The sequence below is a fragment of the Ctenopharyngodon idella genome, chromosome 2, assembly GCF_019924925.1.
Source record: "Ctenopharyngodon idella isolate HZGC_01 chromosome 2, HZGC01, whole genome shotgun sequence".
In the NCBI taxonomy this organism is placed as follows: Eukaryota; Metazoa; Chordata; class Actinopteri; order Cypriniformes; family Xenocyprididae; genus Ctenopharyngodon; species Ctenopharyngodon idella.
Window position 1 is genome coordinate 32,180,991 of NC_067221.1, and position 16,582 is coordinate 32,197,572.

The 16,582-nt window shown below is 34.7% G+C and overlaps 1 protein-coding gene and 2 long non-coding RNA genes across 10 annotated transcripts in view; 1 reads left to right on the top strand and 2 right to left on the bottom strand.

Annotated features, from left to right (window-relative positions):
• Positions 1-16,582, bottom strand: part of LOC127506535 (uncharacterized) — a 100,942-nt gene that overhangs the window by 37,857 nt on the left and 46,503 nt on the right. The window lies entirely within an intron of this gene.
• Positions 1,051-9,190, bottom strand: LOC127506293 (uncharacterized). Of its 7 annotated transcripts, none has more exons than XM_051882681.1 (18): positions 8,972-9,190; positions 8,434-8,563; positions 7,943-8,006; positions 7,624-7,771; positions 6,955-7,005; positions 5,518-5,898; positions 5,210-5,311; positions 4,844-5,076; positions 4,622-4,763; positions 4,417-4,507; positions 3,977-4,324; positions 3,753-3,870; positions 3,549-3,640; positions 2,597-2,711; positions 2,374-2,469; positions 2,114-2,281; positions 1,836-2,003; positions 1,051-1,727 (listed from the first exon to the last, which is right to left on the bottom strand). In XM_051882681.1, the coding sequence occupies exons 2-10, from the start codon at positions 8,529-8,531 to the stop codon at positions 4,473-4,475; spliced, it is 1,254 nt and encodes a 417-aa protein (XP_051738641.1). In that variant the 5' UTR covers positions 8,532-8,563; positions 8,972-9,190; the 3' UTR covers positions 1,051-1,727; positions 1,836-2,003; positions 2,114-2,281; positions 2,374-2,469; positions 2,597-2,711; positions 3,549-3,640; positions 3,753-3,870; positions 3,977-4,324; positions 4,417-4,472. The 7 variants fall into 7 exon arrangements, with proteins under 7 accessions (XP_051738641.1, XP_051738595.1, XP_051738585.1 ...); XM_051882635.1 differs by having other exon boundaries at positions 4,603-4,763; positions 8,972-9,177; XM_051882625.1 differs by having other exon boundaries at positions 4,585-4,763; positions 8,972-9,177.
• LOC127506548 (uncharacterized) lies at positions 9,515-14,563 on the top strand. Its single transcript, XR_007928012.1, has 5 exons — positions 9,515-9,747; positions 10,598-10,669; positions 11,956-12,023; positions 12,136-12,186; positions 12,465-14,563. It is a non-coding gene; the product is annotated as an uncharacterized LOC127506548 (long non-coding RNA).

Here is a 16,582-nt window from a genome sequence, read left to right on the forward strand (position 1 = left end):
TTACTTGCATTAGGACAGCTCTAACCCTAACCCTAACCCTAACCCAAGACATTATTAATAAAATGCTAATTCAAGATTCTGAATTGTGGCATAAGACAACTATATTCAGACTATTACCTAAAATGCAATTCTACATTGTATAATCATTGTTGATTGTTGGGTAGTAACTAATTACATGTAATCTGGATTATGTAATCAGATTCCAAAAATTAAGTACTTGTAATTAGATTGTTACATTTTAAATACTCATAATCAGACTATAGGTTTTTTTGTTTTGTTTTATTGATTACATGATTACATGTTAATCTCACAATGGCAGTAAATATATATATATAAAACATTCTCCCTACTTCTTTTTTATCTTTTAAAATTCCTTTCTAAAAAAAATTAATTTGTGGAATAGCACTCACAGTTTAACCACTAGTCATGTGTCTATCTCTAAAAAACTCATGCCAAACACAGCATTTGATCACTGGATTTACAGAAATCATTTTAAGTGTTTTAAGTGCTCAACATTGCATATCTAATCGACTTCTGATGTAAACATTATTAATTGAATAACACTGAGTCAGTTAACCATGTATCACTGTCCTTGGAAGGCTTTTGTCTTTTAAACACACTAAAATGTACAAATTCACGTCATTTCATATTAACATGCAATGCAGTGTTTCTCCACAATTTTTGTCAGATGAACCTCTTTGACCTACTAATAATTTTACTTGAAGTAAGCCCTGAGATTTTTAGTTGTTAGGTCAAAAATAAAATAATAATAAGTTTTATTCTCTGATGTACATTAATGGTCACATGACATGCAGATAAACATATCAAATACAAATCATAGTCTATTACCTTAAATGTGTAATGTAATGGATACAATTTGTCATGTAATTTGGAGTTAGTAACAGAATACAATTTGTAAGAACTGCACTGACTATGTCATAGTATTTATCAGAACAGTATGTATTAGTCAAAAGAGAATATACTGCAGAATTATCTGCACATCACATGCAAAACCTGCCTGAACAGAGAGGAGATAAAAAGACAAGACTGTTTTTGTAGATCACTGTACAAGTATTTTATTTTGCTTACAGTAAGGAAAAAAAATTATTAGGTGAAAACGTTATGTATCCTTATATACTTTCTATCAATATAAGATATGTACACACTGCAAAACACCCCTCACAGATATACACTGTATGATCCCATGAGAGCTAAGGAAAATGGAAATAATAGAATATAATTAATAGGGATGGAGGTTGTATGGCTGTTTATAAGACTATAAAAATGCGTGGAGTGAAACACCTGTCTTACATACACATTTAAAGATTCAAAAATAATAGTCAAAACTTGTACTGCTGAACCTTAATCTCATTTCCATTAGGATGGGAAAATATTAAATAGATTCTGTTAATATGCTAAAATGTTTCTCACAGTGAAAAAAAAAAAAAAAGAAATACAGCTTATTAAAATAGTTCTTCAGTATCTGTCTATTCTATATACTCAGGTTTAGTCCTCATCACTGTCTGTTTCATCAGAGCTGTAGTTTATTGCCTCAGTTTCTTCATCGGAAATGTTATCAAATAGAATGCTGTCCGAAGCCTGTCCCAGAACACATTGTCGGTATAACATCCTAGCATTATTTTGCAGAAACTGAAGGTCTTCCAGTTTTCTCTTGAGAAGGCACAGTAGTCCATTGGCACTCTCCTCTGAAAGCTCAAAGTCACTGTCTACACAAAAAAGGAATGAAAAGAGGATAAATAAAGGATAAATAAAATCAATCCCTAATGTTTTAATTCCAGCAATGCATTGGTTTTGAATTTGTTATGGATACTCACTGTTAGTTTGTATTTGAACTGAGAGATCCCTCAGGGAACATTCAGCTTCCTTCAATGATCGCCAGTGTTGCTTCACCTCCGTCACTATGATCTGCTCCTCCTCCTTCAGTCGGGAAAGCATCATGAACCGGTCAAAGACCATCTTCTTAGTTGAGAGGTTGCCATTACCTGCAATTAATGAAGGTCCTAAATTACCATCTTTTAAAAACTGAGGAGGACTGTATTAACATCAAACAATGTTTATCAAATACACTGAATATTTTTTTAAAGTTAATTACTAGTGTCAGGGCATTCCCATGGCCATTGGAAATGATCAGCTGTGAGCAGTTCATCCACGGAAGGAAGCTGGTGGACTGACTGTTCATTGAAGTCCTTAATGGCAGCTGCCAAGGTTGACTTGTCTTCATTAATTTTCCTCCTTATTTTGTGCCTTCTCTTGTTGCTATCTAATAAATCAACAACATATATTATTATTACAGCACTCAAGTTCATTCCTTAGCTATATGAATTATTTTTTATCATCATCATCTTATCTGACCTGTCTGACGGTATAGATTCATTTTTCTCAGCTTTATGCTGACATAAAGGCCTCGAATTCTGCCCTCAAGTCCAGTGTCCTCCTTTGCACTTGATACTACATCCCAAACAAATGAATTAGCCTTACAAATTTGATATATTCTGCCTTCTGTGCACAACATTTATAAATGGAAAAAAATGTTATTACATAAAAAAACTAAAACAGGCCCTTCAAAATGTATTACCTGTGGCCCACTGCTGGACATCACTGACCCACTGCTGAATGTCATCATCACTGACATTAAGCTCAGCCTGCAGACTTTCAAAGCTCTCTCTTTCCACTTTCAGCCTTTCGGTTGTCTAAATACATATCAAAACACTATAAAATTAATTTGATCATAAAGGTTTATAGTTCAACAATGTATGCAATAGACGTAATTGCTCAAATTATGTTAAAGGGTTAGTTCACCCAAACATGAAAAGTCTGTCATTAATTACTCACCCTCATGTCGTTCTACACCCGTAAGACCTTCGTTCATCTTCAGAACACAAATTAAGATATTTCTGATGACAGAATGCTGTCAGATTTCCTTCCACAGACTGAATTTTGCAACTACCACTTTGACACTTTGAAAAGTTCATAAAGACATCGTAAAATTAATCCATATGAATCAAGCGGTTTAGTCCACATTTTTCTGAAGAGAATCGATAACTTGTTATGATGAACAGATGAAGAATGAACCTCATTGTTTATGCAGCACGTTTGAGCCTCCAAGAGAGGTTTGCTCTTGTGCATTATTCAAGTTTGGTTGAGCTTCTGCTTATGTTTGCTGATCAAAGTTTACATGCGAGTAAAAGCCTAAATTAAATCTGTTCGTCATAACAACCAATCGATTTTCTTCAGAAAATTTGGAATAAACTACTCAATTCATATGGATTAGTTTTCCAGTCTCTTTATGGAGTTTTTGAAGCATCAATGTTTCAGTAACAAAGGCAGTCTATGGATGGAAATCTGACACCATTCTGTCATCAAAAATATCTCAATTTGTGTTCTGAAGATGAATGAAGGTCTTACAGGTGTGGAACGGCATGAGGGTGAGTAATTAATGACAGAATTTTCATTTTTGGGTGAACTAACCCTTTAAATGTACTTTTTGTACGATAAGAACAAGGTTGACTTTTGCATCAGTAAAATACCTTAATGTATCTTTGAGACAAACATTTGGCCAGATTTTCAGACTTCCGTTTGTTCCATGCAGAAGCAAGAACAGTGAGCATGTCTGAACGTGCTATTATTAGATAGTTGGTCAAAGAAAATATATTAAAAAAAGTTATAGTCATGATTCATTGATACTTAGAAATAACTATATGTTAAAAGTAGTGTTTATCTAATATATTCACCAGCTTTGGACATGTATTTAGTGCAAATTGCAGCTCTCGACAAGAAGGAGTTGACTTGCTCCACCTCTTCTCCAATTGTAAGACCAGCTCCCTCTTGGTTTCTTCCAGACCATTTTATCTACAAAAAAAAAAAACAAAAAAAAACAATGGCTGTTCAAATAAAAGTACATGTCCATACCACAAAAATATCATTAATATAATTTAATGTAAAGAAAGAATCTTACCTCACAACTCCACTCATGTGCTTTGGCATGCATAACTGATAATAGTGGGCGCATATTTAATAAAGGCCTTAGCTCTGGACAGTGTCCCACCACTCTCTTTAAGTATGGCCAGTACTTGCAGGCGACATCTGAGCAGAAGAATGACACATTTTCTTTTGAGAGGGTGTTTTGAAGGAACAGGGGATAAGCAAATATTTCCCCTCTGAACATATTTAGGCCTTTTAAAAGTCCTCCATGTCGGCACACAGCAATCTCAAGGCCTTCCTCATCAATCTTTGATGTCGACTTTTTTGCAGACTCCTTGGCTGCTGTCCATTGAGAAGAGCCACACACCCCTTTACCTGTGGCCTACAAGACATTACAATAAAATTATTATTAATATTTCAATAATGGTAGCTGGACTGGAATAAACAATATGACAATAAGTTAAGGGTTATTACATGCTTGGTCTTTTCATGAACATATCCCACAAAGGATGAAACATCTTCATCCTTCATTATAAATGTCCCATCGAAGTAGCCCTTCTCTGTGCTTAATTTTATTGGGAAAGAGAAACATGATATAGACAGTTAAGTAGTACAATAAAAAAATAAAGAAAAAAAACATACCCATGTGCATTATGGAACCTGTACAGCTTCCTGTTACCATCCACTGAGATGGCATGCATGGAAGGACTGCAAGCAGGACATTTAAATGGCTGTACACCACAAAGCCTCTCAACCTCATGCTGGGCAAAGGTCCACTCCAGCAAGGCTTTCTGGAATGTGTCTCCACATATTTTACCACTCTGTTGAAATAACCAAACCAATCAATCGCTTTAAAGAACAAACATCATGTTAACAATATACACTGAATAACAATATTTACCCTGCCATTGTACTCTGTTCTCCGGTCAAGCATTCCAAGGAACGCTTGACGTGAAAGACCTGGAGCAAAAAGTTTTAAATCCAGAAAAGACCTAAAAAGGCCAGCCTCATACACGGTCTCAAAATGTATAGAGGCTGGCCAGTACCCAGACTTGAGGAGATCACTGAGCCCCACTGACCATGTTTTCCCACAGCATGAGGTCTCCAGTGATGGAAGGGTGAGATTGTACCGTCCTATAATAAAAAAGTTCACATGCATCACAACAGCTTTAAAAATTCCTAATCACAGATATTACATGCAAGCATTGAGTTCTTATATTAACCTTAATTTGTGTTGTTTTCATAAAGAGAAAAAACTACATCTTACCATTAAAATTTATTACAATAATGGGCTTGCCACTGATCAACCTGCAGGAACTTTCTGAACAGGCACAAATTTTCTCTGGCAAAAGTAGTGGAAGATATCGAACTAAAAATTCAAAAGCAAAACAATGATAATAAACTCCTTAGCAAAGGATTCATAAACAAGGTAAAATGAAATATAATCTAATATATTTATTAAATATATGATAATATATCATAACTATTTTAAATATATATTATAATTATATACTAATGAACAGCCATTTAAAATGTACAGACTGAAAAGTATGATGGGACACATGAAAAGCATACCCTGTTCAGAGAACTCAATGGCCTCGGAATGTCTCTTCACTGCAGTGGTTGGACACAATGGCTTGAAGAACCCATGGGCCATAGAGTCTCTGTTATGGAGAGGTAGGTGCTGATGAACATCTCCATCACACACGGTGCATAGAAACTGCCTAGGTAGACAGTCCCTGCACCGTACAATGGCCTCTGCAGTAAGACAGTGTTGGCAGATGCGTTCCTGAACATATTCAGCTGCCAAAAGATTCTTAACCATGGCCTCCCTTGCAATGTGCCATCTTTCATGGCTTAGGGATTGCCTCTTTTGCCAGGATGTTGCCAAAGACACCTCTTCAGGCTGAACACATTCGTCATTAAGGATATGCTCCAATTCTTCAATGAGTGAGGCTTCATTGAAGGAGAAACAAAAAACAGTGTTATTAGTCAATACACAATACAATCAGTTTTTATAGAGATACAATACAAGGATCTCGGTAACACTTTAGAATACTGATCCCTCATTAATGAATAACTACACAGGAACAGATGAGTAAAGCATTATTAACACTCTATAACTACTATTAACTATCAAGAAACTCTGATTAATGAATTAGTAAGTAACAGTACTCAGTTGAAGATGGTAGTTCACTATTAGCTAATCAGTAACTACTGTTTTTTCATACCTCCCAGAGAACTATTAAGAACTACTATATACAGGTTCATAATTAATGTGAATGATGCATAATATATAATTAATTCTAAAGTGAAGATCATGGTAACACACTAGTGATGACTGAAGTATTACCAAATCCTTCAGAAGGAATTACTAATTATTTGGATCAGTATTCTAAAGTGAGAAACATGATAACTCTCTAGTAACTACTGGAGTCATTGTAAACTTTTGAGGTTTTTGTACAGTTTTGTACAGTAATTCCTTCTGATGTATTTGGTAACACTTAAGTAATTACTAGTGGGTTACCATGATCTTCACTTTAGAATACTGATCCAAATAATTAGTAGTTCCTTCTGAAGGATTTGATAATACTTCAGTCATTACTAGTGGGTTAACGTGACCTTTACTTTAGAATTAATTATACATTATGCATCATTCACATTAATTATGAACCTGTATATAGTAGTTCTTAGTAGTTCTCTGGGAGGTATGAAAAAAAAAAACAGTAGTTACTGATTAGCTAATAGTGAACTACCACCTTCAACTGAGCACTATTACTTACTAATTCATTAAACAGAGTTTCTTGTTAGTTAATAGAAGTTATAGAGTGTTAATAATGCATTACTCATTTGTTCCTGTGTAGTTATTCATTAATGAAGGATCAGTTTTCTAAAGTGTTACCAGGATCTCATTTATAAAAAAATATGCAATTATGTAGGTTGCAGCTGGCAGAATATTACTTAAACTCTATTAACCAGATGCCATTCCATATAACCATAGTGTACAGTTACCAGTTTCTGCTCGATAAACAAATTCCTCTTGGATGGGCACACTGGTGGGACCTTTAAACAAAATAAAATTAATACATTATGCTTTGGGGTTCTATATATCTGGTTCTACATGTAATTAAGTGCACTTAAAGATTAAAACAGACTGCATAAATCTAAACATTTACTGAATATGGAGAAACCCACAGGAAAAAAATACTATAGTAATTTATAATAAATACTATAGTGTTTTTGAACCATACTATAGTAAATAGTATAATGTATATATTATAGTATTTACAACACTTGTGCTACAGCTTGTGCTGCTGTGCTGCTACAGTATACTGTAATATTAACTATAGTGAACTAATAAACTAATAAATACTGTAGTATACTTTAGTTTTTACAAGAGTAAACTGTAATGTATATTGTAGTATAATATACCCTATAGTTGTAGAAAACTTAGTACAGTATTGGGTAAAGTAATTTGTTTATATTACTATAGTTGTTATATTACCACAGCAACTATAGAATTACCACAACAAATTAATTCAAGTATTTTACAATAGTATGGTTCAAAAACACTATAGTATTTACTATAATGTACTAGTATTTTTTCATGTGGGAAATATAAATCACAACTGAAAATAACAGTACATTTAAACAATAACTGTAAATTTACAACTGTCTCACCGTGGTTAGGAGCCTTTCTTTTCAGTTTTTGTTTTATTGAGGTTTTTTTTCGAAGCGGCCGTATAACATTCCCATTTCTGTCCCTTTGCCTCCACTTCACAGTCGTAGGATGTGGCTTAGACCTCTTGGCTTGCTTTTTTTCTTCTTTCTAAATTGCAAATAGTATATATTTAACAGGTTTTAAAGTAGTTTATACTTACCTTACATGAATAATATATTAGCCTATATAATTATTCATTTGTAGTTTTCTTTAAAATTATTTGACAGAGAAAAAGAAGTCAAAATAAAAAAACAATTAAGATACAATTTCTAAAGTTACCTGTATCTGATCAAGAAACACATCTCGAAGAACAAGTGCTGCTTCTAAAGAGCCTGTGGACATTCTGCTTGAACAAATGTAAAATAGGGGAAAAATTACAAAATAAAAAAGAAGTTGGGTTAAGTCAGGTTTACAGTGAATTGATTAATCCACACATCTGTGATCTACACGTAATGCCTGGCATGGACATAAAGTAGTGTGATCTCATCATAACGTAACCAAAAAAACATATAATGCATCAATAAAAAGTAATCGTTGCGCACAGTTGACCCTCACTAAATTTTATCCCTAAAACATTAAATGAGAAATGATTTTAAACTGATATTAACCGCCTGACAACTGTAGGCCGACATGTGCATGCTCACTTAAGAAAATAAAGTTTGAATTATTGTATTTACAATAATTTGAGTTATCAAGAACTGATACTTTTTTGCTAATATATATATATATATATATATATATATATATATATGTTTTTGCTAATTACTTACTTGGGTATTCTGATGATTGACGACTTTGATGATGATGCACGAGGTCGCACGATGAGGAGGCGGGACATTGATGATGGCGCTAAAAAATGTTCAAACATTTGATTGGTTTCCAAGCGGGAGTGGGTGGTTCCTGAAACAGCGAAGGACTAAAAATCATGGCAATACACTTTTTATATTTATTTATTTATTTATTTATTATTAATACTTTTACTATTACAAATACAATCACAAACAAAGAAACAAAAATTCGTGTAACATTAAACAAGCAAAAAAAGAAAAAAAGAAAGAAAAGCAGAGAGCAGATTAAATAAAGCAGACATATAATTAATTCACATTGAATTAATGATGCTTCTGCAAGCATTTTTCTTTCCCCGTCGGGGATTGTTTAGAATTAAACTGTATTATGTAGTAGCAACATTCGTCCCCACTAGAGATGATGAGTAAGTTATATAGCCTACAATAAGTTTCTGTAAAAAAATATATATATATTCTAAATAAGCATTCTAAATCAATATTTCTGCATATGCTGCTTCGGCACCTGCACGAGATGAAATCGTGAATCTTCGTTCGATTGAAGGGGCGGGACGATGATGATGACGTTGACTATAATAAATTTCTGCGTGCAATACATACGCATTTTCTATCAATGGAAGTTTAACGGGAGGGTTTTGCGTACCATATATACGCCAAATGTGACTTTGGCGTGTAAATACTACGCCGAATGAAAATGCAAACTCGTAGTATAGATACGCAGTAGCAGGAGACTACTGGGTTGCTATATTATGTATCTAAGTTATCTGATTAATATCATAGGATGTGTCATAGAACGGGCTTCAGTTTATTGACACTCACTCACCTCAGGCGGCTATTCCTTTTCGATACTTCCTTAACATTGCTGCATCATAATCAATCTAACACTGTTTTAATCACGTTTTCATGTTTTCATAGACAGGTTTTCATGTCATTTTTATTTTTAACATTCATTTTCCTAACAGTCTTCAGATATTTTCATTTATATATATATATATATATATATATATATATATATATATATATATATATATATATATATATACCCAGATAGCACACATACATGTGGCCGACGTCGGCCCCAGAGCGGAACGTCGGGCTCATATCTGTAACATCTAATAAGGATCGGCCAGGCATAGGCGCGTGTCTTCAGTCAGTGCTCTATTTCCAGCTCGTCGGCTTTCCAGCTGCAGGCCGATGCCGCGCTTATCTGTTTGCGCGTGACCATTCATCTCTGCAACCGACGAGAGAAATGGCGACTCCGGCGACATCTGTGGTTTTCAGGTAAGTTTTCACTTTAAGTGAATTAGAAAAATCTTTTGTTAATTCTGTGACACTTAAAACTTACTAAGGAACTCGGTTTACTACAGGCAGTTTGTAATCAGTTTCTCGGAGGCGAAGGGCCAGATGAGCAGCGGAATGCTAGGTCAGCCCAGCTTCTTTAGCTCAGAAAAGTTTTTGTAAGTAGCCAAATTATCTGAACATATCTCGTCCTCTGCAAAATAAACGGATTAGGTCATAATGTGATGTTTATTTATGTAAATACTGCATGACTTTGAAGTGTTTTAATGGGCGCGCGTTTTGAACATTCAAACACTGGAGGAGTTACCATGGTAACGGGCGGCACAGCAGTAACGGACAAGCTGCAAAATCTCCGTCTCTCGCAGTTGTTTTCTCTGCTTTCGGGTGAGTTTAGTCCCCAAAATCACATAAATAATATAAAACTGTTCTGGATAGTTTCTTACCTGTAATTGACACGCTTCTGTCGAATATTTACTTTACTGAAATAGTTTATTTTCTTCGAAAAAGTTCGTTAGCATAACTGTTTTCAGAACTGTTTGGCTAATATACTGAGCTCTTATGAAAGTTTGCGTTTTTAATCACATCTTTATGTTCAGAAGAGAGGCTTTGATAGTTTTGTTAAGGTTTTGTTGGTAATTTGTCAATGGGTAACGTTAATTGGAAGTGAGCTAATTTATTTAAACTGCTGTACTGACATCCCTTACAGGAAGCGCGAAAATCAAATGAAACGAAATGAAGTGATCTTTCATGGTAAACAAATTACCTCGATTACATTTAATGTTTAATAATTTAATACCAATCACATTAAAGAAAAAATGTTCTGTGATTTCAGGAGTGAACAAATCTACAACACCGGAGGGGAAAGAGCTGCTGACAGGAGTAACTTTTACTTTAGGAAACTCAGGTGAACTGAGGAAGCTCATTAAATAACTTCATACGCATTTTTTCCACAAAGGGTAACGGTATGGGGAACAATTCTCACTTTAAACTAGTTGCTTATTAGCTTGCATATTGGCTGTTTATTATTACTTATAAAGCTGATATTAATGCCTTATTCTGCATGAACTTATTCTACAACATCCCTAAATCCTACCTGATATCCACCCTTAACTGCTAACAGTAACTACCTTACTGTCTATTAAAGGGTTAGTTCACCCAAAAATGAAAATTCTGTCATTAATTACTCACCCTCATGCCGTTCCACACCCGTAAGGCCTTCGTTAATCTTCGGAACACAAATTAAGATATTTTTGTTGAAATCCGATGGCTCCGTGAGGCCTTCATAGGGAGCAATGACATTTCCTCTCTCAAGATCTATAAAGGTACTAAAAACATATTTAAATCAGTTCATGCGAGTACAGTGGTTCAATATTAATATTATAATTGCTCATTGCTGGCTGTCGGATTTCAACAAAAATATCTTAATTTGTGTTCCAAAGATGAACGAAGGTCTTACGGGTGTGGAACGGCATGAGGGTGAGTAATAAATGACAGAATTTTCATTTTTGGGTGAACTAACCCTTTAACCCCTGATTGTTTCAGTGAGAGTGTCTGTGAAAAGCCTTTAGGGTAAAATAATCAGCGAAATGAGATTAGGTGACAAATAATGTTATATTGTTTGTATTTATGATAAACTATTATGATAACAGGATGTTATGGTCATTAATATATTTTTTCTAGGTCTTTTTTGAGTTATTTATTTGTATGTATTTTTTACTGATACATTCTTAAATATGTTTTACTAAATATTTGGTAACACTTTACAAGAAGTTTCATTAGTTAAACATTAGTTAATTATTAACTAACATGAACTATGAGCAATACATTTGTTGCTGTATTTACTAATCTTCGTTAATGTTAGTTAATGAAAATACAGTTGTTCATTGTTTGTTCATGTTAGTTCACAGTGCATTAACTAATGTTAACAAAATTTTAATAATGTATTAGTATCTAAGGTTAACTAATGGACCTTATTCTAAAGTGTTACCAAATACTTAAATACTTTAAATGCTGACTGGTTCAGGGGGTCAAGAACTTTAGGCATTTAAGTTATTTTTCACATAAATCTGGTCAGCTTACACACTGCTCATACTCAGCCTCTAAAATGTTTGAATTGAATTACCAATACAATATCAGGGGGTAAAGATGTCATTAGAGTTCTTACAATTATGGCTGTGCTCTTGTTACCAGATGAGATGTGATCCCCAGCATTTGGCGCTGAGATTCTTCAGGACAAAGGCCTTGATGCCATGAAGATGGTGAGTTTCCCCAATAGCTGCCACTACCCAGATCAAGAGACTGTATTAGTCTATCTGTATTAGTCTATTTTGATAGGTATATATGTTATGTGTCTTTTCTTTTTCATTACAGCCCATAACTGACAGGCTTTCCTGTGTAAACCATCATATTTATCCAAATGAGGTTTGTAAATGCATGAATTCTTTATATTTTATATTAATCATTAATTTTGAATAAAAATTACTTATAGAAGAAAATGTGACAAGGCCTCTCACAAAATGCCATATTAAAGGAATATTCAGAGTGCAAGTCAAAACTGTTTCTTTTGGGCAATATTATGCTACAAATATCGTCTATTGAGCTGAAGTTAAATTGAACCTGGAATGTTGATTTATGTTACCATGCGATACTTTGTAATGGGCATGTACAATGGATTTTGAACTCTACTATTTTTATTGCAGGGTCTCTGGGATCCCCAGCTGAAGGCATGAAGACATCAGATGTTGGCCTGGACAGATGTATCAACAGTACACTACACCGACCTCTGCTTTTGCATGGATGGCTGATTACTACCATGTTCTGAGAGGGTATTACTATAGCAAAACTGAGCACCTGTGACACTGGGATTTCCAGTTGTAAAGAATAATCACACAATGTTTTTTAGAAGTTGCAAACTTTTCTCTCTCTTTCTCTCTTACAAACAACACAACAGCTAAATCTTTTCAAATTCTTTTCTGGTGGTGCACAAGTCCTATTCTTTGAAACAGAAATTAAGAGATTCATATGCTCACATTTAAGCTGCGGACACATTACTTTGAGCATGCAAAATTTCTTCAGACACTGTAACTGGCGTGATATGACGTCTGTAGAGTCTTTTTATAAACATGAATTCAACATTTAACAAATAGTATATTCAAAATATAAAAATATACAGTCTACTCGACTTTACTACATTTTTTTTTTTATTAATTTAGCCAAGAGGTCACACCTACATGTAGCAATTTTGTACTCTTTACACATAGTCGTGTGATGTGAATTCGCAGGTCAGAGTTCCAAACCAAACTTTTTGCATGAGCTTGCATTTCTGGTCTCCTGCATTTGTGTGCATATGAATGGAGGTCAATGGAATGAAAAGCGTGGTGTGACCGCACCTTTATTCTACAGTTGCAGTACACCTGTATCAAAAGTGTGAAGTCATGGACAGATTTTATTTGTGAACTGATATGCGAGATCTCGCATATGACACATCAGTATGTGACATCCCACTCAAACACGTGCTCTATCCAGTGATAAACATGTTCTTGTCGTTATTAATCAATCAGTAATCAACACAGCACCACCCCGAAATTGCCTTGCACTGTAGAATTATGGTTTTGGCAAGAAATGAAAAATAGCCAATTATTTATTATAAATGCTACTATTTTACAATTAATATTTAAGACTGTTAGAGAGGGATAGAAGCCATTTTTATGGATGATAGGATTTTTTCATAACAGGTCATTTATTTGAATGATCAGCAAAAATTTGAGCCTATGAGTTTAATAATTTGAATTCGTAGAATAAGATTAGTACAAATTTAACTGTTGTGTTTGTGAGAGAGAAAAGAGAACTACAAGTTTGCAGATCCTAATACATTTTCTCAGTGACTACTGAAATATTCTCTACAAATTCCACTGTCACAGGTGCTCAGTTTTGCTACAATAATACTATATATTATACAGCACATGCATAATTTGAGACAATATTCTGATTAAATTTCTATTATTCATTTTGTGTATAATCAATATATAAACAAGTGATATTTAATTGTTAACGAGGGATTGGCTGGACTCTGCTGACCCAATCAGTATTTCTCGTCCAATGGTCATACTTTAATTTTCCGGTTTCTCTAGTATTGCATCCTTCTCATGGGCATTTCATGACTTTTTAGTGTGGGTTAAACCTCTTTTTTGGCCCATAATATGTATTTTTTTTAAAAGTAATTAAAAATAGTTTTGTCTATGCTATTGAAATTGTGGGTTACATCTTTGTCACCTTTTTCACCCAAGGAGTTTACATTCCTGATAATACAAGAGCGAGGAACTTACATTTTAATTACAAAGGAAAACCAATTCATCTGCTATATTCTTCTGTCCTCCATTTTCAAGGGTAAGATTTCTTTATAAACCATCTACCCACCCATATGTCTTTATTTTTGTGGAACACAAAAGGAGAGAGTCACTTAGTCTCAGTCACCATTAGAAAAGAAACTGATAGTGAATTGTGACTGAGGCTGTCAGTCTCTTGATGTTCTGCCTTACATCTCCTTTAGTGCTCCAATAAAAATAACATGTTTGGTACAAAAGAACATGACCAGTTTTGTTCATGAGTAAATATTGCTTTTAATTTTTTAACTTGAGACTGTTTAGCCTGTAATTTTCTGTATACCTTTGCGTGTATCTGAATGTAAATGCCTTCTCTGTTAGTCATATTGACGGGTTGTATATAGGAGGATGTATGCCTTAAACATGCAGGCTATCTGTAACTGTATTTTGTAAATATTAAAACAATGTTAACTGAATGTGATGTGTGATTATTACATAAACATGATCATTTATCTATTAGTATTAAGTATTTGAGATTTTTAAAAACGAAAATGTGTTAACTGTGTAAAACTTCAGCCCAACTGAAATCAACATCGTTTCAGCATGAGGTAAGCAAACGATCCGCGTCGATTTCCCGTTAGTTTTGAATGGCGTGTCTGACGTTGGTCTTTGATGTCGTGAGAAACATCGATTCTAGGTTGATTCTGTGTCAGTGTGCTATCTGGGTGTAGCCTGAAGGGTTCAGCCTAAATAAATAAAGGCCCTAGAAAGCCCCTGCACAGCGGCCAGTATTTACAGCTTTGGATCGTCCACACATCGGCCGGAGAGCATTTGCGATCAGAGGCCGACGCCTCGGCGACATTTTCCCGATGAGCAAACGCTCCGTGAGCTACGTCCCGGCGATGAAACTTTGTCCATCGAGACAACATCGGCCCGACGTATGTGTGTTATGTGGGTATAAGATTGTTTTAATGTTCAATCAATTTTGGGAAGTTAGTATCATTAATTCTGTAAGGCACTATGAATCAAATTAACATTTGTATAGGGGGGGGGGGGGGGGGGGGGTAAAAAATATTACTCCGCAAACCACCAACAGCATATAAAATACAAAAAAATAAAAATATTTTTTAAAACATAGGCAAGTAAAACGTTTATAAAGAACTGTCTCTTTACGACCACAACAAACGGGACACTTTTCAGAGACTTTTCAGACATTCCAAGTTCGCCTCAGCGCCAGGCACAAGTCAAACGAGCGCGGAAAAGATAGGTGAGGACGAAAGAGCTTTACTTCAACAACAGTGAACTGCGGTCAAACGAGATGTTGTCAGGCTATGTCAGTAAAACTCAAAAAAATGAACATGACTGTCCAATCAGCCGTTATACTGTGCTCGTGGGCGCGCACTCAAGAACTGCACGCGCAAATGCGGCGGCGCGCGCTGCACATTACTTTATTATAGCTTAAATAAAGAGCAAATGAAACTGAGCATGCATCGTCGTTCTTCTGTTGTAAATGAAGTCATGAAATTACCAAACATGCGATTAAAGCTGCCTCAAAACTGTGCATGCGTAGGCTATTTGTTGACATTGTTTCAAAGCAACTGTTATCCAATTTGTTGGCCTTAAAACGTCTTAAAATGCATATGTCTACACCAAGGAAATCAAAAAATTTTCGGGGGAGCATGCCCCCGTACCCCCTTAGACTAGTAAACTACATTTTGTGACCTCGGTAAATATGAAACCCTGTGTACGGCCCTGGTTCTATTTTATCTAATGAAATATGAGGTAAACCTGTATTTCTCCAAATGTGCGCAGCTTTAGGACTAAACGTTTGTGTATGCACTGTGATCAAAAATAAATAGGAGCAAACGCGATTGAATGAAGAGGTTTGTGTCTCGTTATTCTATTCAAAAAAATCAATAACTACTGATTGATTTTGCATGATTTTGCATTCCTGTTAGAAATTAAGAATTATTAGTGTCATTGTAAATAGGGGTGCAAATATCAAAGCTATCTAATCTGTCTAATACTTCAAAACTCAAGGTTGAATCAGAATATTTATTGTAAAAATGTTTCTGTAACAGACAGCTGCCAAAAATTAGTATATAGCTCCACTGTGGTTTGTGATTTATTTTCAAAAGGGGGGGGAAAAAAAAAAAGACACATACATACATACACAGGAGGATGTAAATATAGAATCATTTTACAGTTTACTACAATATCACAAAATCTGTTATTTCCATTCTATTAGCTCCATAACCATTATTTATAACATTTTAACAAATTCTCTTTTTTTTTCTCATTTCCTTTTTCTTTTTTCTTTTTTTCTTCTTTTTTTTCAAAGAACAATAAAGCTCCTTTTTTTCTTTTCTTTCTAATACCGAAGAAGGGTTGGGTAGACTGCCCATTCCTTCTACTGAGTGTGGGGGTTTATTCTGCCCCGTAGCAAATCACTCAGTTCTCCCAATAGTACCTGCTAACTATGCACAAAGTCCTTC

Bases quoted from the DNA above. Each gene is read 5' to 3' on its own strand.
- LOC127506293 (XM_051882625.1), bottom strand. From the start codon at position 8,531: ATGTTTGAACATTTTTTAGCGCCATCATCAATGTCCCGCCTCCTCATC. The intron at 3,871-3,976 runs GTAAGATTCTTT...TTTTTTTTGTAG, and splicing joins CACATGAGTGGAGTTGTGAG to ATAAAATGGTCTGGAAGAAA. The intron at 3,641-3,752 runs GTGAATATATTA...ATCTAATAATAG, and splicing joins TAAATACATGTCCAAAGCTG to CACGTTCAGACATGCTCACT.